Source organism: Anabrus simplex, chromosome 1, assembly GCF_040414725.1.
Source record: "Anabrus simplex isolate iqAnaSimp1 chromosome 1, ASM4041472v1, whole genome shotgun sequence".
Classification (NCBI taxonomy): Eukaryota; Metazoa; Arthropoda; class Insecta; order Orthoptera; family Tettigoniidae; genus Anabrus; species Anabrus simplex.
The window spans coordinates 536,618,728-536,645,942 of record NC_090265.1 but is presented as its reverse complement, the minus strand read 5'-3'; the positions used below and the strand labels follow the sequence as shown (position 1 = coordinate 536,645,942).

Here is a 27,215-nt window from a genome sequence, read left to right as displayed (position 1 = left end):
CCGGTGGAAGGGGAGACAGAGTGACGCGTCTCACCGGAGTCGGTTGGTACTACTGTACGGTCGGATGTATACTCGCTCAAAACGGGAAAGAGTGCATGGTATTGTACGTGCCTCGCATTTAATGTTTTATCAGACTTAATTTTAATGATTCTTCTTTTACCCCTTTTCCCACACGTGAGGGGTCGCAGGTGCGATCTGTGACGCATATGTGGATTTGGCCCTGTTTTACGGCCGGATGCCCTTCCTGACGCTAACCTTATATGGAAGGATGTAATCACAATCACTATTGCGCGTTTCTGTGGTGGTTGGTAGTGTAGTGTGTTGTCTGAATTTGGAACAAACACAAATACCTAGTCCCCGAGCCAGAAGAATTAAACACGATTAAAATCCCCGACCCGGACGGGAATCGAACTCGGGACCCTCTGAACCTAAGGTCTCAACGCTGACCATTCAGCCAATGAGTCGGACTAGTTAATTTTAATGATTATCAAAATAGAATTCGCATCTCATGTACTGTAGATACGAACCCTGTGGATATCCACAACATAGATTGTATTTATAGGTACAATTGTTTGTGAGAAAAGTGTATCTGCGAGAAAGTTATACAACTAGTTGTACAACTAAATTAGTTTAATAGTGTTTGTTCGGTCTCGTGTTCGAGTTGTTTACTCATGCTGCTACGGGCTTTACGTCGCACCGACACAGATAGGTCTTATGGGCACGATGGGATAGGAAAGGCCTAGGAGTTGGAAGGAAGCGGCCGTGGCTTTAATTAAGGTACAGCCCCAGCATTTGCCTGGTGTGAAAATGGGAAACCACGGAAAACCATCTTCAGGGCTGGCGATAGTGGAATTCGAACCTACTATCTCCCGGATGCAAGCTCACAGCCGCGCGCCTCTACACGCACGGCCAACTCGCCCGGTTACTCATGTTGAACGAGGCCTAACTCTTACCACAGTTCACAAAATGTATCTCATTATCATTAAGTGCAAAGGGAAGGCCAACATACGTACGTTACATAACTAATTCACTAAACTAATTACACTGTACAAAATATAGGCCCTACATTAGGACGCGGTGGTCCATGATGTAGCGCACCAAACTCAACACATACCCTATAAGACACTGCTAAGAAATAAGTGCAGGAAAAAGAGTGGGAATGAAGTCGGAACGTAGGAAGTCTAAGAGAGGATACATAAATATTTAGCCCTTAGTCTCGTTTCCTGATACGGGGTCGAGGATGAGGTGAGATGAAATTATATGACATGTTTTTACGGCCGGATGCTATTTCCGACGCCAATCTCAGTTGAAGAGCTTCTGAAATGAATTATAATGAATGAAATTGGCTAAGGTGTGTAAGGAATCGGCTGTGGCCTATGAATAACAGGTTTTCCAGCATTTTCCTGGGACTAAAAGTGTGGAACCACAGAAAACCATCGTCAGGACAGCCGCCGGTGAGGATCAATCCAACTTGTCTCCCGAATGCAGAGTTTGGCTCTATAGCCGTAGCGCGTTAACACGCGCGACCACTCCGCTCGGTAAATCAATCAATCAATCAATCAATCAATCAATCAATCAATCAATCAATCAATCAATCAATCAATCAATCAATCAATCAATCAATCAATCAATCAATCAATCAATCCCCAGTAGGTGTCTGTGTTTGTTGGGGTTAATCCCCAGAACCACCGAACAGTTTTGATGCGGTTTTCTCGGTTCCAAAGAGCAGTTATTGAGGAGGTTTAACGTGTATAAAACATTAATTTACGGCAAATGCGAGCTGAGCCGTGGCTATTTTCGTGGAAGAAGTCAGGGAAAAACAGTTATCCGAACGCTTTCTTAGTTTATGCTGCCTAAGCCGTCAACGATAGACCCAAGGTATTTGTGGAAGAATTCTTAGCTTAAAAGACGGCATTTAAAAAGTCCGCGGCTGTAAATATGTAAAATATAGCCCCCACTCAGTGTTTTTATGTTGATGTCAGCAATGAAAATTCAACCTTAAAATTAGAAGCCATAGTTTGAGATTAATTACGTAATCCTTATCAAAATGCATTATTTATTCACCTCGGTTCTTATTCTTCCTGACCTTTCTCCCAGTTCCTTGGGTTCGGCAATTGATGGGAATTTGGCTTAGTTTTACGGCGGATGCCCTTATTGACGCAACCCTAGAAAGGAGGGATGTATTGACTATTGCATTTTTCAGTGGTGTTTGGTAGTGTAGTGTGGCGTTTTGTATGTAAATGAACGGATGTAATAAGACAAATACAAATACGCATTCCCCAAGCTAGAGAAACTAACCATACTCGGTTAAGACCCCCGATGTGGCCAATCGAGCCCGGGACCTTCCGAAAAAAGGTCATAAGGTTAATAATTCTTTCAAGGGGTCGGACTGAATTTATTAAAAATAGCCTGTACTGTATACAATTTGTTTGTGTGGTTTAGGAAGTATCGCCTTTTTAATGAAGGGTGTTAAATATGGCATGCGAAGACAGGAGCGAACTAAGATGGGCGGCTGAAATTGCTTCGGAGAAACGTCGCACTGAGTTCCGTACGTACTTCAGAAGGTAAAATAAAGAATGTCTTGTCTACAAGGAAATCTTATAAAATCTATCATAATTTCAAAATTCCTTCCGTGCGAATGCAGGATGGTTAGCCAGTAAATAAATGAAATATTTCGTTTCAATATGAACAACACATTTCTTTCATACTCGGAACGGGATTCAATACTAAGTTTCAAACTGCGAGCAGCATTTCTTGGTAATATTCCACATACTGTGTGTTCACATTAGTGTTTACTTAAGCTGTGGGCAATGAACAAAAGAGTTTCAAAATTGCTGTTTGGAACTACTTACATTATATGTCTTGTTCTATGCACAGCTTTCGTGACTTAACCCATTTTCATGGCAGTCCGTTATATTACATTTGTGAAGCGGTACGAGCAGTTCTGCGAGTGGCGGAAAATTGCTGCTGACATTAAAGACACGTGCACCATTCGAAATGGCTCCAGTTTTCTGTCTAGCGATCTAATGAAGTTAATGCTGAGTATGTTTAAAAACATTTCTACTTAGCCTGTAGGTCCCTTACCGACGACGACTACATATCCCACTCTAACCCTCTATATGTGAATATGTCACTGCGGTACGACAAAACTGAACAGAATCAAGTTATATAAAGAAATGGAGGAATTCTTTTCTATAGTATAATAGTTCAAGTGAGGCTAGCTCCTTGGCTAAATGGATAGCGCACTGGCCTTCAGGTCAAGAGAGTCTGATATTCTGTTCCCGGCCGGGCCAAGGATTTTAATTCAACTGCGTATGGTTAATTTCTCTGGTTGGAGACATGGTGTTTGTGTTTTTGATACACATATTGATATACACACAACATATCACATTACCAACCACCATAGAAACATACAATATACCCATCTCCTAATGTTGACCTCAGAATTGGCATAGGCCGTAAAACTGGGCTTAATGAACAATGGTACCTACCCCAAATGTGTGACTGATATGGTGCTATGACTAGAACACGTGTTGAAGTATTTGAACAAAGACACCATTTTAGAAGAGACTTTCTAAAATTACGTGATATGTGCCGTAGAACTCGCGACTAAAGAGACCTGTTTACATGACTATCCATCATTAGTCATCAGCAGAGGCGTATTGAGGAGGGGGTATACTGGGTGTTACAAAACGCACCCCCCCCCCCTCCATGGAAATGTTTACAAAAATAAAATAAACAGAAATTGACAATAAGCAATAAACTAAATAAACATTCAGAGACATAACTGTAAAGCCAACAGAGCTGTTGAATTTTTTTTTAAGAAGCCTCGAAAGTTAGTTTTTAGACTGTAAACTGAACATACCATTCGCTGTGAAACTTTTGACCTTGATCTTATTGTTCTTGTTCTCTATTTTAATGTACGATTTTGTCCTGTATTACAATCTAAATATCAACATAATTCACTCGTATCAGAGTCGTTATAATGCATGCGCGCACCACACACACACACGCACACACACACACACACACACACACACACACACACACACACACACGCACGCGCGCGCGCGCGCGCACTTTCATAATGTCCCATCATCATTTTGTAACTATAACGCCTCCCCGCCCGCCATCGGCCGATCCTGGATCCAGTAAAGGATGTGCAGTTTTACGTCGAATCCGATCCACTGGGACGTGAACTTCCATGTCGAATAACCCGCTTGCATTGAGCAAGATTCAAACAGTGGCAAACTCATTGAGAAGCTAGCGTCCTAGCCGCGTCTAGAACACTTCGAACTAGCCAAACTCATGTTTATTTGCGATAGCCTGGCCAACGTTCCGTTGAGTTTACTTGTATTTTCTGCACGATAACATTTGTTAACATTGTATATTTTAAAACTTTCGTGTGACTTACAGTATTTCTAGCCTAATGCATACTTTTCTAAGGCAGGCCCTCCGGCGAAGGTGGGTGGCATCGGCAACGTGTAGGAAACTGCGTCTTAGTGAAGTGGAGGTGTGCGAGTTGCAGGAATGTCAGAGGCAGCACAAACATCCAGTCCCCGTGCCAAGAGAATTAAGCCTTTAAGATTAAAATCCCTAGACCCGGCTAGGGTAATCGAACCTTTGTCTCCAAGGACCGAAGATCAAGATACTGCCCACTATGCCATGGAGCCTAACTACTTCTAGTTGGGGTTAGGATATTAAAAATGGCATGATCTCGAGAAATATATCCAGTAATAATAATAATAATAATAATAATAATAATAATAATAATAATAATAATAATAATAATAATAATAATAATAATAATAGTTGTTCAGCCTCAGCTACAGAGTTGCAGACCTTCTGAAGTGGTACCATTTAGGCAGTCTCCTTACCAATTTACACACTCCGATTGTGATGTCTGGCAGCTAATTCTACTCGACGGATACTATGGCTGAGTTAATTTTTGAAGGTGCATTAAGTGTGCTACCAGAAATCTTTAACATGCTAACAGTGGTCCGTCCTTCAAAAATCCACTACCTTGGCCGGGACAGAGTCCGCCAACTTAGCTACTAGATCTGGCTACGAACAGTTGTTTTCGGCGATGCAATTAATGATATGTTTATTGTGCCATTGGCAGCAGAAATGGCATTTTCTTCTTTGGGAACTTAAGCAGTTTAGCGAATTTTCACCAGTGCTGTTTAACTATTTTTATTTTATAAAACTCTGCTTGCAGTGTTGCCCGTACATGACATTCGCTGGTCCATCTTGTCAAATATCCTGTCGTATACAAAGACTGAATGATCAAGGAAGATAGATCGTGACAGTGTTTCAGTAATTATCACGAGAAAGCTGGTGTTGCTCCCTTGCATGGTTAAGTGAAGCGACTTCTTTTTGCGAGTTTCATGTAAACTGGACTACGGCCTACATTACAGGTTACACGACGTAGAACGCCTCAGGCACTGCAGAAATGTGACTTCAGACACTGGAACCGAACAGCTCGTTATACTTTTACTTGTTACTGCTCCTGTTAGTCTCCTGTAGGAACTGAGGTCATAGTGGTCGTCGGTTTCAAGAACTCCGTGCGTGACTGACTGAATCGGGTAGTCGTAACTAGCGGATGTTCTTTACTTCGGCAATAGGGCTTATAAAGACTGGCTCGGAAGTTAAGTGCTCCTCAGGGCACTACTCTTCAGTGCAGTATGAAAGCCACAGGCAAGAAAGTAGCCAAAGTCACCACGCTGGTCTGAGATCAAACCACAAACGAATTGAACATTAATATTCTAAAAGGGGCTTAAGTGCTTCTGGTCGAAATTGGGGTTGCACTTCAAATGTTTCTACTCGAAGCAGCATATTAAGCTTACTGCTTCGTATCATAATGTCCATGCCTTCTAACCTAGGTGGTGCGGTTCGAATCGTGGCCAGTGTATGTGAGATTTTTGAAGTAAAAGGCGCGCGTCTCTGTAAAAGTGAAGGTACCGCGGTTATAGTCACGATATCAACGATCGCTTCAAGCTAACTCTCCTTTGCCTTCGCTTAACTACTACTACTACTACTAATACTACTCCTACTACTACTGTAATGTGTGTTGTTGCCGCTGTGTTTGATCGGACAGACAGGTACATGAACGTACATGAACTCCACTAAAATATATCAAATAAGTCAGTGAATACAGTTCACAGCGTGGAAATTTTTTTGCTTAGAAAGTCAACCTCTTCAGTTTGCATTAGCTTCCTATTTCTCCGATGGTACATACTCCCGCTCGCGTATTAAGCATTCGTCCGCGCACGTCATGTGAGGACAATAGCCTGTAGCACCAATACCATAAAGGAGTTAATTATAAACAATTAATAGTATGTTTAATTGGCCATCTGAATATCTGAAAACATTTCTTCTGCTAGTTGCTTTACGTTGCACCGACACAGATAGGTCTTATGGAGACGATGGGGCAGGAAAGGGCTAGGAATGGGAAGGAAACGGCCGAGGCCTTAATTAAGGTACAGCCTCAGCATTTTTCCTGGTGTGAAAATGGGAAACCACGGAAAACCATCTTCAAGGCTGCCGACAGTGGGGTTCGAACCTACTATCTCCCGAATACTGGATAATGGCCGCACTTAAAGCGACTACAGCTATCGAGCTCGGTATCTGAAATCATAACTGGTATTTAAAAAAATAAAAGGCAATCGCACTGCTTGCGGAAAAGTCGTGTTGCAAAAGTATCCGTCCACAATAAGAACTCAAAAAAATGTAGAGTCATTTCATAAGTATCAATAGCGCGTCGAGCATCCTTTGGAAGTAATCACGGCTTGAAGGCGTTTCGGCATGGATGTCACCAGTTTTTCTGTCGTTTCTGGGCCTATTTTGTGACAGTCTTCCGTGTACTATTGCTTCAGAGTTTCTTTATTTGTAATACGCTGCCTCCTCAGTTCAAGTTTTAATTCCGCCCATAAAAGCTCGATGGGGTATAGAGACTGGGGTGGTGGCTGCAGCACATGCGATGTATTGTAGAGTAACCATTCCCTAACAACGCGAGCAGTACGCTTCTTACTGGAAGAAGTACCCACTATCAAGACCGAATTTTGCTACACTGGGTGTTTAAGTGTTGCTTCAATACAGGATGAACCGAAATTCGCGCACTCGGGCGTCGCAGCGCGACTCCTCACATGCCAGCAATAAAAAATGTCTCTCACAAAAGTTCGTCCTACGAGTATATCGGGCAGAAAAAAGACGTTGAAGAGAGGCAATCTGGCAACACTGTACCCACATGTAAGGTAACTACCTCTGTCAGCACATATTAGCCGTGCTGTACGGTTGGTGCAGTGGATAGAGTGTTGGGTTAGCATGCAGGAGGTCGAAGGGTCGATCCTCGGTTGAGGCGTATGTTTTTTTATTTCGTAAATGTAGTCGAGGTGGTATGGTATCTGGCATCTTAATCGTCAACAGCGATCTAGAAACCATTTGCACTTACATACAACGATCCTAGGAATGGACAAACAATCGTTTTCATTGGTCAGCTTTGAAAGACGCCCTTTTCACGCCGTGGGCGTGAATTTATTTGTTGTTGACGATTAAGATAACACATACCATACCACCTGGATTTCATTTACGAAATAAAAAACATACGCCTCAACCCAGGATCGACCCCTGGACCTCCTGCATGCTAACCCAAAACTCTATCCACCGCACCAACTGTACAGCACGAGTAATATGTGCTGACAGAGGTAGTTACCCTACATGTGGTTACAGTGTTGCCAGATTCCCACTCTTCAACGTCCTTTTTCTGCCGGATATACTCGCAGGACGAACTTTTGTGAGAGATTTTTTTATTGCTGGCGTGTGAGGAGTCTCCCTGCGACGCCCGAGTGCGTGAATTTCGGTTCACCTGTATATTCAAATACAGCATCTTATCCATTCGTTCGTTCGTAATCTGTTTACCCTCCAGGGTCGGTTTTTCCCTCGGACTCAGCGAGGGATCCCACCTCTACCGCCTCAAGGGCAGTGTCCTGGAGATTCAGACTTTGGGTCGGGGGATACAACTGGGGAGAATGACCAGTAACTCGCCCAGGCGGCCTCACCTGCTAAGCTGAACAGGGGCCTAGTGGAGGGATGGGAAGATTGGATGGGACAGGCAAGGAAGAGGGAAGGAAGCGGCCGTGGCCTTAAGGTAGGTACCATCCCGGCATTCGCCTGGAGGAGAAGTGGGAAACCACGGAAAACCACTTCCAGGATGGCTGAGGTGGGAATCGAACCCACCTCTACTCAGTTGACCTCCCGAGGCTGAGTGAACCCCGTTCCAGCCCTCGTACCACTTTTCAAATTTCGTGGTAGAGCCGGGAATCGAACCCGGACCTCCGGGGGTGGCAGCTAATCACGCTAACCACTACACCACAGAGGTGGACTTATCCATTCGTTCGGGTATTAAACATGGCAGTTACCTACCCCAGCCGCCGGCATACACCACATTATGGAACCTTCTCAATATTTTACGCTTAGTTACAGATTTTGACTTCGGAGCTCGGCGTTCTTCTTTCTCCATGCACGTCGCTTTCTGGAGCAATCAGATAAAAATAATTTGCTCTCATCAGTAAACAACACGCGTTTCCAAAACGTCTGTGGCTTCCTTACGTACTTTTTGGCGAATGCCAACCTCTTCTTACGGTGCATCTCAATTATCTAGGGCTGCTTCTGGCTTGTACACCCCTGCAAACCAGTTCTATGTAACACACGTCGTACGGTGTCCGTGCTGATGTTCTTCTCATTGGAGGTTTGTACTGGGGATTTTGCTGGCCTTGAGAGACCTAAATAGGAACAAGGCACCTGGAACTGATGACATACCCTCAGAATTACTGACCGCCTTAGTAGAAGCAAAGCATGTCGAGGCTATTCAATTTAGCGTATAGGATGTATGATACAGGAGAAGTGCCATCCGATATTATACAGAATGTTGGTATACCTATTCCCCAGAAATCAGGTGCTGTCAACTGAAAATTTTAACACGTCTTATTTACAGAAGAATGGAAAAACAAGTTGGAGCTGAGTTGGGAGAAGATCAGTTTGGCTTCAGAAGAAATGTAGGAACACGTGAAATAACCCTGACTTTACGTCTGATCTTAGAGGATGGTCCCGGCTCAGCCGCACGGCCAACTCGCCCGGAATTAGTTGGCGATGCGTCGAAAGAGCAAGAAGATGAGGATGAAGATATAAAGATGAGATGTATAAAAGTTTGGTCGTCGTCATCTTGAATCTCGTCTGCTATCTAGAGACCACTTTCGATTATCTTTGTGCTGTCCATGTAGTTCGCCAGATTTCGTATTGTCACGTGGTGGTATGCAGCCGAAATTAAATTCTTCATTTCTTGTTTTATCAGTGAGACGTTAATTTATATACAGTTCTTCACTCCCCGCCCCCTATGTCGGTAAGATCAAGTTCGCAGTGGTATGGTGGCAAGCGAAGAACATATTTTCCTGCTGAATTAGCCATCTCGTCAATCATGATTTTGAGTCAGTGCTACATGCAGTGCTGGGCGAAAGTGCGATAGCTTTGGAATGCTATCTGATACTGATACTGGTTTGTTTTAAAAACTATTTCAGACATTCATAAACATTTCTTCTCGCTTTGTCACCAATGTACAGTTAATAACAAAACAGATTACTCGCTACCTAATTTTTTGTTACCATCAGAGTGTTTTCGTGTAGTATATATATTTTTAAAATTGAAGTTTTCTTCATATGCAATATTTATTTTCCAGGGAAAGAGAGTACAGTTATTTTCTGTCAACATCAGACAAAAACAAATATTTGTTTGTTTTGATCAGTGGTTATTTATCCGTTGCGTGTTAAGTTATTTGTCTGCAAAAATACAGATTCGCGTCAGCGGAATTATAAAAAAAAATAGTCCTTTATTTCATCATCATCATCATCATCATCATCTGTTTACCTTCCAGGGTCGGTTTTTCCCTCGGATTCAGCGAGGGATCCCACCTCTACCGCCTCAAGGGCAGTGTCCTGGAGCTTCAGACTCTTGGTCGGGGATACAACTGGGGAGAGTGACCAGTACCTCGCTCAGGCGGTCTCACCTGCTATGCTGAACAGGGGCCTTGTGAAGGGATGGGAAGATTGGAAGGGATGGGCAAGGAAGAGGGAAGGAAGCGGCTGTGGCCTTAAGTTAGTTACCATCCCGGCATTCGCCTGGAGGAGAAGTGGGAAACCACGGAAAGCCACTTCTAGGATGGCTGAGGTGGGAATCGAACCCACCTCTACTCAGTTGACCTCCCGAGGCTGAGTAGACCCCGTTCCAGCCCTCGTACCACTTTTCAAATTTCGTGGCAGAGCCGGGAATCGAGCCCGGGCCTCCGAGGGTGGCAGTTAATCACGCTAACCACTACACCACAGAGGCGGACTATTTGTTATTTGTGACTAAATTTGGTGGCATCAGAAAGAGCGGAGGGTTTTCTATAAGACCACTAATCATTTTATTATATATATCACTTTGGATTATCGGGAAATGGTCAATATCGTGGGGGTGGAAAAGAACGAAGCTAATTTCAGGATATAGGAGTGCGACATGACATCTAACTCCATATTCTCCTTTTAGGTAGACGCACTATAGATTGCAATGAGAAATAATGTACAGATGCCAGACTCACGAAGAGAAGAGATAGCTGTAACATAAGCGCAGCAAATAGTAATAATAATGTTACTGGTTTTACGTCCCACTAACTACTTTTACGGTTTTCGGAGACGCCGAGGTACCGGAATTTAGTCCCGTATGAGTTCTTTTACGTGACAGTAAATCTACCGACACGATTAACTTCAATTACCACCGGACTGAACCAGGTTCGAACGTGCCTTGTTGGGATCAGAAGGCCAGCGCCTCAACCGCTTGAACCACTCAGCCCGGCGTGCAGCAGATAGACTGGGCTGATTGTCATGACGACCCTATAACCTGAACGAACCAACAATTACAGACCATGATGGCCATGAAAGTAGTGTGATACAGTGATTTCCTCGGGAATTAACAAGGTACTGATTTTTGGTGTAGGCTGATTGAACCTCAAGGCCAGGTGTCTTCTCAGAAGTGAAATTCTCGTTTCTAATTTTTTCGATTTCCTACTGGGAATCTAATTCACATCTTCCTGGGAGAATCGAGCAAGCTTTTATATTAGGTCTTTTATTGTTAGACATTGAAAAGACGAGATAATCATAACCTCTTAACTCCCTTCCTTCCTTCCTTCCTTCCTTCCTTCCTTCCTTCCTTTCTTTCTTTCTTTCTTTCTTTCTTTCTTTCTTTCTTTCTTTCTTTCTTTCTTTCTTTCTTTCGAAGAAGAAGAAGAAGAAGAAGAAGAAGAGCGCTCTCTCTTGATAATACAATGCAAATGAAAGTAGGAAAAGAAGAGGTTCTATCCTTCAAAGAATGAAGATATTATTAAAAGAAGGGAAATGACACAAAAGGTGTGAAAATGCGACACACTGCATATACTTTCATTCGTACATATAATTAGAGATTCTATATACCGATAATAAGATTCCTCCTGCTGTTTTATCATGTCGCCGATTGTATTAATTAGCTAGGTTAAAATAATGCAGTGCACACTTGCCTGGGGATCTGAAATACGTAACATACGGGGCTTGTTGGCCCGGGTTCGATTCCTGGCCGGGACAGAGATTTTAAGTATGTCTGGTTTGTCCGGGAATTCATACACATCTTCATTAGCACCACACTACTAAACCACCACAGAAACACGCAATAGTGCAACACTCGATATATGGTTGGACTAAGTCCATACGAAGTCCCGACACCGGGAAATTGGGAAAAGGCCAGACGAAGAAGATAGGCTACGACCGCTTCCATTTTAGTCCTAAATTAAATGTAAATGCCTACGCACCAGAACAGACGCTACTGCCATATGGACTTCACAACTACTGAACAAAAACTCCATGGCACTACAGCCCTTGAAGGGCCTTGGCGTAATAAGCGACCGCTGCTCAGCCCGAAGACCTGCAGATTACGGAGGTGTCGTGTGGTCAGCACGACGAATCCTCTCGACCGTTCTTCTTGGCTTTCTAGACCGGGGCCGCTATCTCACCGTCAGATAGCTCCTCAATTCTAATCACGTAGGCTGAGTGGAGCTCGAACCAGCCCTCAGGTCCAGGTAAAAATCCCTGACCTGGCCGGGATTCGAACCCGGGGCCTTCGGGTAAGAGGCAGGCATGGTACCCCTACATCACAGGGCCGGCGCAACTACTGAACACATCAAGGAGCAATTTGAATGAGATATTCCATGATTCTATATATGAAACTATAATATTTAAGCTGAAATGCTGACTTTCTGTTTTCTGAAGTTAAATACCCCACTCCCAACCTCAGCTGCCATCCTCTTTCTGCCCGGCTCCATGCCTAAATGGTTAGCGTACTGGCCTTTGGTCCAGAGAGTCCCGGGTTCAACTCCCGGTCGGGTCGGGGATTTTAACCTAAATTGGTTAATTCCAATGGCTCGGGGCTGGGTGTGTGTGGCGTATTCAGCATTAGAAATCATCCCATGTAAGGCCCTGATGCTCACAGACGTGCAGGTCGCTTAATAGGCCGTCTGTGGGGAAAAAACCCGCAGCAGGCTTCTCCGGAGGCCATACGCCATTATTATTACCATTTTTCTAACTTAACTTCACAGTGATATACTGTAATCACTCAATAGGCCTACCTGTCATGACTCCGAGAATGTCATATGAAACTGTTTCATCTACGATCTTGCGTAATTTTAACTTTTAGTTAATGAGTTACAATTCAAGAAGAACGCAGTTGATGAATTTCATCGTACAGCATACTAATCTGTTACGGAGATCTACAGATGTACCGCGTGCTCTCTCACTGCGGTCGCATGATCGGAGGCCGAATGGCATATGCAAATTTTAAAGAAGTTAGCGTTGTGACTCAGTGTGTTGGTGAGCAATGGAAATTTCTGAAGTTCATTCTCTTTAGCACACAAATGTAAATGTACCTTACGATGTGTAACTAGTTCGATGGACATTTTAGGTTTCACTGGTCTAATTCGCCCGCTATAAGTGCGGTTATGCAAATCGTGCCGGTTTTATCCTACCTTCAGCGACCCGTGGTGGAGACAAAAGGAATGAAATGCAGAAACTTCAAAAATGAAGCAGACTAAGAGTATTAGCACGAGTAAAATTTATGTATTCACGACTGAAACCAGCTGTTGATCGAGGTGATAAACAAGGCGGAAGGCCATAGTGTAGGTTGAGAACGTAGTGGGCGAATGCTGACAACCCTGTTACCTCACAGTTGTCGACTGGGACATTTCTCCTTTCAACTGTATCTACAGTGGGGTCACCTTAACATTCGGACAACACAGATAATGGAATGTTTCCTGACATAATGTTTTCGCAAACAAATATATACACAACAAACACACGTCGAACAATTCATGAGTATATACCCCACGTATCGCAACAAAATTAAATGTCAGGCGAATTGGTGAAGTGTTCTGATAGTGATAGAAAAGGAAATCATGAGATACTACACATCACTTTGTCGTCGTTACTCCATTTGCACGTGATTACCTTACCCAATTGCGGCAAGGGAGAAACGTAAGTAGGATACGTTTCCCTGAACTTCACTGCAGAAACACGTTTGAACAGCGCCAACTGGTTATTTTCCATGATGCAAAGGGGCGTAGTTGCAGAGATATTGCGCTAATGTTGTGTATGAATAAAAGTACTGCCAATGACATTGTACGGCGATTTAAAGAAGAGGACAGGATTGCGTCTGTACCGCAAAACGGGTCAACTGAAAAACCTGACTGATCGTGAAAAGAGACTTCTCTTCAGAAAAATAGGGAACGATCCTAAACTGAATGTGCCACAACTTCCACGGGAATTAGAAGAGGAAGCTGGTAAATCAGTACACCCTGAAACTGTGCGCAGGACTCTTCGAGAGGCCAGATTTAACGGGAGGGTGTCGAGGGAAAAGCCATTTATCAGTGAAGTGAACGGAAGGAAAAAAATGAACTTTGCCTTGCAATATGTACACAAGGACACAGAATGGTGGAGACGTGTTATTTTGTGATGAGAGCAAATTTAATATTTATGGATCGGATGGGGGGAAGAATGGCTTCGTGCAAACCAAATGACGAATTAAAACCGAAACATCTGCAACAAACTGTCAAACATGGAGGCGGGAATGCAATCGTATGGGCGTGCTTTTCGTCTGCTGGAGTGGGTGAAATGTCGTTTATTGAACATAGAATGGACTATAAACAGCATCTAGCCATCCTGAAGCAGAATTTACACAAAAGTGAAACAAATCTTGGGATAAGGGACATTTTTCATTTATATCAAGATAATGATCCCAAGCATAAGGCGTGGAATGTCCGAACGTGGCTGGTGTTGAACTGCCTAAAGGTGCTTGAAACCCCACCCCAGATCCCGGATCTCAGTCACATTGAGAACTTATGGAGTGAACTTGACAAGAGAATGAATAATTCCAGAATAACGTCAAAGAAGGAACTACAACGAAAACTGATACAAGAATGGGCTAATATTAGCTCTAAGGGCACGGAAAAGTTAGTTTGTTCTATGCCACAACGACTGAAAGCCGTGGCAATCCCACCAAGTACTAGATTTATTTGAGTTCCATGTTACGCTACAGTTTCGGTCATTATGATCCTTGTATCCGAATATTAAAGAGGTTTTGTTATGTGATAAAGTGACGACTTATTTTTTATCTAGGCTACATGTAATTTTTGTTCGGAGACACTTGTATTATTATGCAATCCTAGTGGAAACATTGGGGTTTTGTATTGTCAAACTTTCTTTTCTGTTTGTATCAAAAAATACAAATATAATGTTCAGTTGGGACGCTTTAGCTTGCCTTTTCTCTTAGGATTTCATTTTTATTTTCAGCCATATGCGTCACTTTAGCTTTTAAAAATCTGCTGTATGAATGAGGACTACTGAAATTTGCAAACTTGTGTTTTAATGATCTTAACTTTTATCATGCACTTGTATGGTCCTCTGTTAGTGGTTTAACGTCGTACTAACACACTGGAGATTTTCGGCGACGCGACGATGGGGAAGGGCTTTGTTTAGAAAGGTAGCGTCTATGCCCTTAATTAAGGTACAGACCCAGCATTTTCCTGTGTAAAATGGGAAACCACGGAAAACCATCTTCATGGCTGCTGATGGTGGGATTCAACCCCACCATCTCCCGAATGCAAGCTCACAGCTGCGCGACCCTAACCTCACGGCCCACTCACTCGGTGCACTTGTGTTTAAAAACAATCAGTGCATTGACTGTATAATTGGCAAATTGTAATGAAATAGGACTCGAATCAGTTAAGCATGTCCGAGTTCCAAGAAGAATGGACACATCTGATTGGTTAAAAGCTATGCTTTTGAGAGTCGATTTGTTAAGTGTGAGGATTTGGTAAAAGAACTCGGTCAAGCACAGTTTGTAACGTAAATTAAAAGTCAGACATAAGGGCTGGAATAAAAGAAGTTTTTTTTTTACGTAGCAGCGACAGACAGGTCTTACTTCGACGATGGAATTCTAGACGTGGGAAGGAAGGTAATGTGGCCTTAATTAAGGTATACCCCAGCATTAGCCTGGTGTAAAAATAGGAAACCACGGAAAATCACCTTCGGGACAATCGACAGTGTGGTTCGAACCCATTATATCCTGGATGCAAGCTGAGAGCTACGTAACCCAAACCGCTTAGCCATTCACTTGGTAAATGCGTTAATAAGCACAGAGTGACATGCTTCGGTCAATCAAGTGGACATTCTCAGATTCTTTAATCATAATTATGAGTAGAATGTCACTTTAGGAAATATATACAGTACTAGTATTATAATATACAGATATGTTTTCAAATTGTAAATGCGTTACAGCACTGGAAAAGAACGGATTGAATGGTTACAAATGTAGACGCCCAAGAGGGTTTCGGTTTACTCGGTCCGCCATCTAGTGGGTCTAGAGTAAAATGGAACGTCGAAATTGACGAGCAGACAGCCAGATGGCGTCAAATTGAAATGTCTACACACGGTAGCTGAGGCCATATTATTATTATTATTATTATTATTATTATTATTATTATTATTATTATTATTATTATTATTATTATTATTATTATTATTATTTGCGTATGGACCCTGTTGGATCACGCATTAAATTTATGATTCGCCTTTTTAACAGACCATATTGCTTTCATTTTTTCATTGTGTGCCTGTTTCCTTTCTTCTGACCACTTAGTCCCCGATCTTTTAGGGACTTCATTCTCTGGCTTTACTACCCAACTACTTATCTTGTGACGGTAAATGTTTCTGTCCAGTATTTCTGATGGTTCTATCTGGGCCTTTTCCAGATTATTTTTAACATCTTGTATCCATGGTACGTTCTTCAGTTTTTTAGTATATGTTAAAAATCTTGTGGGTTAGCCTTGAAGACGACAGTCTGTAAACGTGTCCATAGAATTTCAGTCTTCGTTTCCTGACGTCTGCGGCAAGGTTGGACAGTCTTTCCGTAGCTTTGCGTGATTTGAGCCTATACCCTTCTTCTTTTTCCTCTGGGCCCAGAATTTTCCTTAAGATCTTCCTTTCCTCCTTCAAGATGTTTTGCAGATCACCTTTATTATTAAGAACCAAGATTTCACTTGCATACAGCACTTCAGGTTTAATCATCGTATTATAATGTTTGATTTTTGTGTGTATGGACATGCATTTCTTGTTGTAGATGTCACGGGTTCTCCAATATGCTCTTTTGAGTTTTTGTAATCGAACTTTCTGTGCTTCCTTTTCCAACCCTGTTGGTTCTAGGATCTCACCGAGATATTTAAAGTATGGAACTCGTTTGATCTGCCCATATTTTGTTTGTAATTCCTGAATGTCGAATTTAGTGCAAATAAACTTGGTCTTCTCGAATGAGATTTGTAGTCCAGTTTTCTCAGCGCATTCCTTGAGGACTTCAATCTGTCTTATCGCTGAAATATCACTGTCTGTTAGTATCGCTAGGTCGTCTGCGAAACCTAAACAACTGATCTTTGTCATCGATCTTTCGGCCAAGTTGAATGGGTTTCCAGTGCTTCTGAACTTTCAATTCCTTCTCCCATTCTCGAATGACTTTGCCTAAAACAAGGCTGAAAAGCAGTGGTGACAATCCGTCACCCTGTCGCACGCCGGTCTTAATGGCAAAGGGCCCCGATACTTCACCCATGAATTTCACTTTGACTTCGAGTCCGTGAGTGTTTCCTTGATTAGTCTTAATGTCTTTGGGTCAAGCCCTTGTTCTTCTAAAATGTTAAAAAGAGACTGTCTATCGACCGAATCGTACGCTTTCTTGAAGTCGACGAAACTACAAATAATCGGAGAACTTCGGGTTGCTCTATATTTCAATATCGTCTTCAAGTTAAAAATTTGTTCAACACAGGACCGCCCTGGTCGAAAACCGGCTTGATATTCTCCGATTTTGTGTTCAAGCTGTTCTTTTACTCTTTGAAGAAGACATGTGGAGAGAATCTTGTAGGTGACTTGAACGAGAGAAATCCCTCTGTAGTTATTTACATCGGTTTTGTCACCTTTCTTGTGTACCGGATGGATAAGTACGCATTTCCATTCTTCAGGTAGCCTTTCTTTTTTCCAGATGTCTATGATTATCAGTGTGAGCTCCTCAAGTGTATTTGGGCCTATATTCTTTAAGAGTTCTACAACTATGCCGTCTTCTCCAGACGCCCTGTTATTTTTGAGTCTGAAGATGTGTCTCTGGATTTTTTCTTTGGTAGGTGGTGGAGATTCAGGGTTTACGTGTACATGAGTTTCTTTGGACCATCGTAATGTTGGCTCCTGGCAATTGAGTAATTCAGAGAAATATCGAACCAACTCCTTACAATTATCCTGGTTAGACAGCGTGAGCTTTCCGTCTTGTTTTCGGAAGCATACATTCTGTGGGGTGTATCTACGTCCTGTAGAAGTCTCGCATATTGTGATCTCGGAAATCTTTTTCTATAGATTCCGGTTAGTCCTTCATGTATCTCCTCTTCGTTTGCCTGATTACTTTTGACATCTCCTTTCTTGTCTGAAGATAATGTTGTTGAGTCTCGAGTGACTTCTTACAGTTATATTTCTGAAAGGCTCTCTTCCGCTTTTCCAGTGCTTCTTCACATGCAGAGTCCCACTAAGGGTGTTTCGTATTCTTCTTTAATGGAATCGTCTCTTTAGTTCTTGTAATGATCTTGTCATGGAACTGTTGCCAGGTGTCCGCCTTTTCCTTTTCCCATTCTTCTTTTATGTTCGTTTCCTTTATCTTTTTCGTGTCGAACTTCTGAAGATGAGATTTCTTGTAGTGGATTCTTTTCGGGGTAAATTTCACTTTGATACGCACTAAATAGTGATCAGAATCAATATTAGCTCCTCTTCGAACTTTCATATCATGAATTTCTTTCTGTAAAGGATGTGTGATGGCTATATGGTCGATCTTATATTCTCATTATTATTATTATTATTATTATTATTATTATTATTATTATTATTATTATTATTATTATTATTGTTGTTGTGTTGTTGTTGTTGTACCGGGAGGTACACCTCAACCCCGCGCATTTAAATGAAACGCCTTAAGGAACTCTTATCTCTCATACGAAACTTGAAACAGCTAGTGCATGAAGTTGGGACATTGATCAGAAGATGTCACTACTAAATAACAGAGGAATATGTTATTTTAAATTTTACTAAACTGACTGGATTTCTTTGTTTTGTTTTGTTTTGGTGTATCACAGGAAAATTGCACTTTTCTCCATAGATGTCTCTACTAAAAAACTGAGAGCATGCACTCTGGTGCAAAGTGGAATAATTAGAAATTTAAAGAAGTTTTGTGTTTATAGGTTTTCTCAACTGGATTAACTTTCATAATTTTAATACTTCAAGGTTTGCAACACTTCCTTCTCATCCCGCCAGCGTTGGTTTTTAACAAATCATAAATTTTCTTTATTTATTTTTCAGCCAATCGAACGTTTCTTGTACCTATTTTATCTGCCAATAAAAATGAGAGGGTGTGTCCGGATTTAGTCCAGAGCCTTCTCGAAGCTTCCTCTCGGGTATAAAAGCTGTTGCTTTTTCAAGTTAACTTGTCTTATTGATCGTCGAATTACTGTGTGTGTGTGTGTGTGTGTGTGTGTGTGTGTGTGTGTGTGTGTGTGTGTGTGTGTGTGTGTGTGTGTGTGTGTGTGTGTGTTTTAAGGCAGGAGGTGGGGGCCTCTATCTTCGGCAGGCAGAACATCAGCTAAGGTAATGGCCAGCAGTTTTTCCATCTAAGTAGTTATCTCCGCAAACTGACCTGAGGGGAAGGTTCTAATCTTTAACCATGTAACAGTCTGTTTTCTAAAATGTAAACCTTCTTCTTTCTAATGTAAAATTTCATAAAGACTTAAACTGTAAATCGGGGATAGAGAGTGCGCTATCTTCTCGAATTCCGCTTCAATTTATCTTGAGGTGACTACGATTTTGTAACTGTTTTTCTCCTGTAAATTACAAATTAACTTTTTCTTCTAGTCACCTTAGTAGTGTGGGATTAGCCTCTGCATCATCGGGCCGCAAGCCCATGTAGGGTTTTAAACTTGATTTTCAAGGAGCACAAGTGTACGCCTCCATACATTTTTGAGCTTGGGCCAGTAATTTAACCTGTTCCTTTTCACGAAGGCCCAGTAGAATCTGTGGTTTTTTTTTTTTTTTTGCTAGGGGCTTTACGTCGCACCGACACAGATAGGTCTTATGGCGACGATGGGATGGGAAAGGTCTAGGACTTGGAAGGAAGCGGCCGTGGCCTTAATTAAGGTACAGCCCCAGCATTTGCCTGGTGTGAAAATGGGAAACCACGGAAAACCATTTTCAGGGCTGCCGATAGTGGGATTCGAACCTACTATCTCCCGGATGCAAGCTCACAGCCGCGCGCCTCTACGCGCACGGCCAACTCGCCCGGTAGAATCTGTGGTAGATACTCCTGTGTAAGCTAAAAGGTAATTAGTAATGTATTGTAAATTGTAGGTGGTGCATAGAGAGGCCAGAAATTGTAAGGTATTGTGCAAAGTGGCCTTGAGTAGGCTGTAAGGATTTGGGAGCGCAGCCTCCTTGGTGGAATTTGTAGAGCATGTAAGCTCTTTTCTGATATTTGTGTAATATTGTGTAGTGCCTTTGGAAGGCCGAGAGCAAAGTGCTCTTGAAAATTGTGTTTTGGGAGATTTCTCTCCTTATCTATCTAACGCAACATTAGCGACTTTGGAAACTTGTGAATTAGGAGCTTGAAGCTCAAAAATGTGTAAATTACCAATCCCGGGGTTTTCTATTTTTGTATCAAAATGGCTATGTACCTGAAAGCTTGTTATTTCACCAAGTGAAGAGTTTTGTTGAAATTTAAGATCTGAAAATAAATATAACCTTTATTTTTAAGATTTAAATTAAGTTAATCTTTGACTTACATCTTACATCTGATATGTTTTCGTAGATAGACCCATTCCAGCCCACACCTTCTTTCACCTCTGTGATCCACGAACACTTGGTGACAATTATTATTATTATTATTATTATTATTATTATTATTATTATTATTATTATTATTATTAATTCCTCCATGTATGCTGCATATTGATGGAGTTATTGTCCGGCTCCATGGCTAAATGGTTATCTTGCTGGCCTTTGGTGCGAAACGTCCCGACTTTGACTCCCAGCTGGGTCGAGGACTTCAACCTCTATTGGTTAATCCCGATGGCTCGGAGTGTCTCTCTCTCTCCCTCTATCTCCCTCTCAAATATTATAATTCATCATGACGCACAGGTCTCCCATAAGGCGAAAGACATTATTATTAACAAATGCATTACAGCGAGAGATAGCTAATGGCAATGTCTAACATATTGCGGTACCGTCCAGCTAACATGTTGAAGTTCGAACCCTCTATCTCCGAAATACAAGGTACAGTAGCAGCTACATGTCCGAACCGCACAGACAATTCGCTGGTAAAATACTTTATGCTCTGTTACTTACACGTTAGTGAGTCTAACTTGCTTTACCTTGACAAATAATATTTAAAGCAGCACACAGAGTATCTAAACGATTATACAGGTTAGTGCGACGTTGAACAGCTGACAAAACCAGAAATGCCACGTAATTACAGAACTGGATGCCAACATTATTAAAGTAACATTTATGCACTGATTTTAAAGTAAATCTGTATATTTCACATAGGGCAAGTAGCAGGATTTAAATAACCAGTTGTTAAAGTTAGTGTGTCGTGCTATGTCCTGAGTTCTGTTACCAAGCGGACATTGGTTGTGAACGTAGGTAGTTTGCCCTTGTCTGTCTCCCTCTTTGTCTGCCACTTGCTCCCAAAGTTTCTCGATGGGTTCATTGTTCTTTGTAATGAACAAAATCAGGCGTGGCTGCAATCTTTGGAATATCTCTACGATATTAGCGAAGTGTCTCGCTTGATGACTAGGGTCTGGTTCCTTATGCAATCACATATTCCATTCGTTTACTTGTAGGCAACTGAAAATGAAAAATACCGGGGGAGTTGGCCGTGCGGTTAGGGGTGCGCAGCTGTGAACTTCTATCCGGAAGATAGTGGGTTCGAGCCCCACTGTCGGCAGCTCTCAAGATGGTTATCCATGGTTTCCCATTTCCACACCAGGCAAATGCTGGGCCTGTGCCTCAATTAAGACCACGGCCGATTCCTTCCCATTCCTAGGCCTTTCATATCCCTTATCCCTTCATCGCCATGTCGGTGTGACGTAAATCAAATTGTAAAAAAAAAAAAATGAAAAATGTCGGCGATTTTTGATTCTGATATTGTCATACCTGTGTTTCATTTTAGATATTTTTACATATGTTCAGTAATATTACATATTATGTGGAGAATGTCACATTTTTGTACATAATTATCTAGGTAATTATTTTAAAAATGTGTTAGCTCGTTTAATTTTTAGACTATAGTAAAATAACTTGGCTAATTGCATCTCATATAGAAATTATTTCATTTGCTAAAGTTGGCATTAAAATGCCTTTAAAATAGGGAATTATAACTTCTTTTCTGTGAAATACAGTAGGCCCGAGTGCTTCAACTGCATACAAAGACACTAATCCTTCTCAGATTTGGGATGGCTAGGTGCCTTCCATTGATCGGAGTTTGTAACAAACTCCATACAGTGTTGAAAGAAAATCTAGCGTATTCAAGCACTCCATCTTATTGCCAGATTATTAGTGGCGAACAAGAACAGCCCGTAGAAGTTACGTCACCCAGCTAGTTGCATGTTTTAAAATATGCACCGGTGACTTCCTGCGATGTTGAACAGTCCTTCTCAACATACAAGAGAATTTTATCGATCAGCGCCAACACATCACAGTGGAAAACGAGAAGTACTTGTGACACATTGCACATAACGATAACAAAAATTACCGTACTACTTGTGTTGATTAATAGGGGTATAGAAAGAGGTTCTATATTAACTTTATTTACTAACGTTATTTGTTTCATTTTCAGGGAAAGTTGTGACACTTACCCGGAGATGGAATATGTTAGCATTTGCACGGAACGACAAACATTCCTGGAATGGGTTTGTCTAACAGTAACACTTGCACGGAGACCCCAGGAGAGTTGGAAAGCAGAAGCAGGGGAGGGGGATACTTATGCGATAGATAGATAGATAGATAGATGCTTTTATTGATACCTGGTGACAACTAGTGTTCCGTGTTGAACTGCTGATAATTGTTTTACAGCTATAGAATTCAGTAAGACCACCAAGGGGAGGCCTTTGTTAATTTACAACGGACATCAGTACATTGTGGACTATACCAATGAATATCAACTGACTTACTACCGCGTAGATTTCAAGAAATGTAAAGGAATAATAATAATAATAATAATAATAATAATAATAATAATAATAATAATTCTAATTCTAGTTTACGTCCCACTCACTACTTTTACGGTTGTCGAGGACGCCGAGGTGCTGATATTTTGTACCGCTTTTACGTGCCGGTGAATCTACGGACACTACGGGGCTGACGTGTTTGAGCACCTTCAAATACCATCGGACTGAACCAAGATCGAGCCTGGCAACTTGGGCTCAGAAATTTAGCACCTTAACCGTCTGAGCCACTCAGGCCAGCTGTAAAGGAAGAATAACAAGAAAAGTTAATATACTCGTAGTTTTAGGCGAGGCAAGTCATGTGTACAATCCGGATGAAGCGGCGAATGACGTGAAAAAAAAGTGTAGCAAAAAAAAAAAAATAGTGTGAGGAAAACAAGAGTATGATTTCCACAATTTACACCGAGGAGTTAGGCCAGCTCTTCAATCGGGGCTATAAGAAGTACTGTACGTGTCTATTAATACCGGATTATATGAATATCGACGCTCCGTGCAAGTGTCACCATCCTACTTCTGGCTCGCCAGGTACTGTTAGTGTGCAAGTGTTCCAACCCCTTTCAGGGCATGTGGGCAACAGGAAATTAAGTACAATAATACACAGTGTAAAATACTCCACAACTTACAGTGCATACCATTATTTTTAAATATTTGAACTATTTTGAACATGCCTTTAATTTGTTTATTTAATACTGTCAAAATTTTCTAAAGCAACAACGATGACTTAGCCTAGTCATAAAATACGGAGGTAAGCTATATTTAAAACAATTTTATTGTCTCATATCATAAGTCATAACAAAAGGAATATACGAACATGTTTGTACATTTAGTGCATTCATACTATTACATAATATATGAATATTACAGGTTTAATTACATATTCCGCACTTTCATTTTTGCATACCATTCCGGGCTCTATTTATGACCTTGACCTCATTGTCAGTCATTCAGTTAGTTATTGTCGTCACCCTGTTCCCAAGTTAGTGGGCTAAATCTTGGCTGAAGTCAGTGGAATTTGACGGTGTTTAAATGCAACAACTCCGTGTTGTTGGCTTTCACCCCGTCAAAAACTTCCTGCGGGGCAACGTTTCGATACCCTGTGTCTCTTATGATCAATTGTAATGGTGCAGGTATACGCTGTAGTTTAGTTTATTATAGAGTGGTTCTGATTCTGGAGGACGAAAGGATTTTTTTGTATATTTGTTTGTAAATTGTTACAACTTTGTGATTTTGTACTGCTATTGTTGTTGCTTCAATGTGGATGTTTGGAAAAATTAATATTAGGTGAAATAATGGTTCTTTGCAATAAAAATGTAAAACAAAAAGTTTTGTGTTGCCATGGTGATGAGATGATAAATATGATTGAAGTTAGATGTTGTTATATGTGTCTGATGTTATGTTAATAGATATGAGTCTCATGATATGTTTTCTGTAGGAAGTAAAGGAGATAGATATTGCTCTGAACTAATAATATTGTACAAGAAAGAGAAAATAATTAAATTTTGATATAAAAATAAAATTATTTTGAAGTTTAATACTTGAAGATTAAAAATCAGATTAAGAAATAATATTGAGTTTACCACAGATAATTTTTTAAAAAAGTGAAGCTGTCTATTTATACATGTTGCATGAGAATATTTAGGAGCATAAAAAGTCAATTGTATCAAGAAGAGGGCCGGTTACAAAATAGCAATTGAAGGGATGTTAACTGAATATAATAATGGAACATACGCGTATATTCACTTTCAGTCGAAAGTTGGTATGGTAAAATAGGCCGTTTCATGTACCACTTGTTCACACCTTCTTCACACTCAGTGAAGTTTCCTGAACAAGTATTCATTGTAATATTTACGCAACGGCAACGGAAAGCGATGTTTTACGTTACGAGTGAGATGTTTACGCACGAGCCTGCGAGTCGGACGGAATTTCGAAAGGAATAGGGTAAACTTATCACTTTAGTGGCTGTTGCGTACAATATTTTATTCAATACGTTGGCTAATATACTTATTTTAAATTATTTTATTAGATATACTTTTGACATGGCGCCATCCAAATCATCCATATTTGACTCGTGCAGAGACCTTTTTTACTTTGTTGTATGTGTTGCTATGAAAGATATGATAGGTGCGTACATGGAGTTATATGGCAATAAAACATCAAAATGATTGTTATTTGAAGCAGTGTCAAAGTTACTAAGTTAACGAAGTCGTAAACATGGTATTCCTGTCCTGGATTAATGAAGATAATACGACCTGTATAATATCAGGTATCTGTCGGAAATAGATTAATCTAAACAGGTCAAGACGGCCATGGTGGCAGATTACTTGAGCAGGGAATGCTGAGACTCCATTTTTAAAAAGCAATAACAGTGCTGCAGTCAGGCGGAGAAATAATTCAAGGTTGGTGTTCGCTGATTCATTATCTCTCCGACTATCCGTTTTACATTAGTGTCATCCGGACCTCAGCCAATCGAAGACAATTTCTAATAAATGTCTGGAAAGGAACTAATGTACCGTGAAGTGTCATTTTTCGTAGACTTTTGAGTCAGGAAGCAAGCCAATTTCGCCATAGTGCGGAATAAACTATATTACAGGCAGTCTGCAACTACTTCTGCATGGCTTCCTGATCATTTTTAATATTAACTGGCCGATGTAAATCTAGCCGAATGTTTTACTGGTTAACGAGATCCATATTGCAACCTGCTCTGTGTCTTCATGACAAGTATATAATTGTCGAATTAAAAAAATGTAATAATTTGTTTTTTCGTTTTGTAACATTAATATGTTAAGGAATGTGACAATTTTACTTTTTTGTTGCAGGAATTGTCAAGTAGACCTGTGTTCGTTCACGATGCTCCTGCACAGTTTGACATCGTTCCCGGAAAGATGGGTAAGTTCACACAATTCATTATTCACTACATTGCTCCAAATATAGTTTTGTAAGCAGCAATTTATGAGGTACATTTTCATATTTGTGGTAATTGTTGAACATTAAATCAAGGAAAGTTTTCAAACCTTTTCTCGTCATACTTTCCGTATTCTCGATAGCTCGCAAGTTTCGCGAACCGTGCGGGCCCTTGCAGAGCCTTCCATAAAGTGCTGCGCGGCAAATGGTGCTGCTGTTTTTGCAATAACTTTTATTTAAGATGTAAATTAGAAAGATAGTCTTACTGAGGTGAATGTTTTATTCCAAGCACATAGAAAAGAGATCAGACTTATATAAATAAAAGCATACCAAAACACTCTAGATAAACAAAGTGTCAGAAAATAACCCTTATCTTTGTCGTATACGGACTTCCTTACTCATGTGGGACTAAACATCCAGCATCAACTACAGCTATTAGACACATCTAGGTCACGACCACTTCGTTCTTCTTTCTTCTCCCTTTCCTATCCCATTATCGATGGAAGCTGATCTAAGATAGAGCAACGATAAAACGTCAGCAAAGGAAAACGTAATAAAGCAAGAACTTGTCAAAAGAAGAATTTGTTCCCAAACAACCCGGTCCATCGGACACCGTGCAAGAAGATATAATAAGACGCTCACCATCATCATGTGACAAGAGTGACACTTCCTCTAGACATTTATTTGAAATTAGAATTTTAACATCCCGGTACTGTGGTATAAATAAAAATATAAGTTCTCAGAGCTTTTTAAAAATATGTCTAGATTTAAATGTGGTTGATGTGTTATCGTCAATGTGTACACGATTTCGTAGTCCACTTTCTTGCCACCCCACTTCTCTTTGTCTCTACCGAGACTCAGGAGTTAGTGTGTGAACTGTGGATACCTAACATACCAAAGTCATGTTTTTGTTCTGTCTGTCTTATGAAGAAGCCGAGACACAAAAGATACTGATGCACAAAGTCAACGAGAAAGATTCTGTCCAGAACACAGCCACATATTTTTCATGTTTATTTCTTCACAAATTACAGTCTTGTGGATATTTTTACGGGGTGTTCCTGGAAGTAGACAGCTGCCGCTCAGCCTGCTTACTTAAACGAGACCTCGTTTAAGTGCTCTAATTACTACAAAGAAGCAATCTCTTCCATCTCCACGTAAGAGATTTACGACTATTACAAGCTGAAAGAAAATTAAAGAATCCTAGTGCCTTTCGAAATTTTATGTACCTTTCCTAGTTTTTGCACCTCCAGGTAGAGGGCTGATCACGAAGGATTTGTGTCTGCTTGGCGTACGATTTCCATAACGTCGTTCAGAAGTAAGCTCGTAATTTGGCAACCTTGGCGTGCTGAAACTACCTCTTTCTGAGTATACTGCACTATGCCAACAAAGAAAACTGGTTCTAGGAGCGTGAATTAGT

General features: G+C 41.0%; 1 protein-coding gene across 2 annotated transcripts in view; it reads left to right on the top strand.

The window, feature by feature from the left end:
* CalpC (calpain-C) overlaps window positions 1–27,215 on the top strand; it is a 459,003-nt gene that overhangs the window by 214,256 nt on the left and 217,532 nt on the right. For both annotated transcript variants that reach the window (XM_067135487.2, XM_067135486.2), the window contains exon 3: window positions 25,714–25,783. In XM_067135487.2, coding sequence (XP_066991588.1) covers window positions 25,714–25,783 — 70 coding nt within the window. The remainder of the gene's footprint in view (window positions 1–25,713; window positions 25,784–27,215) is intronic.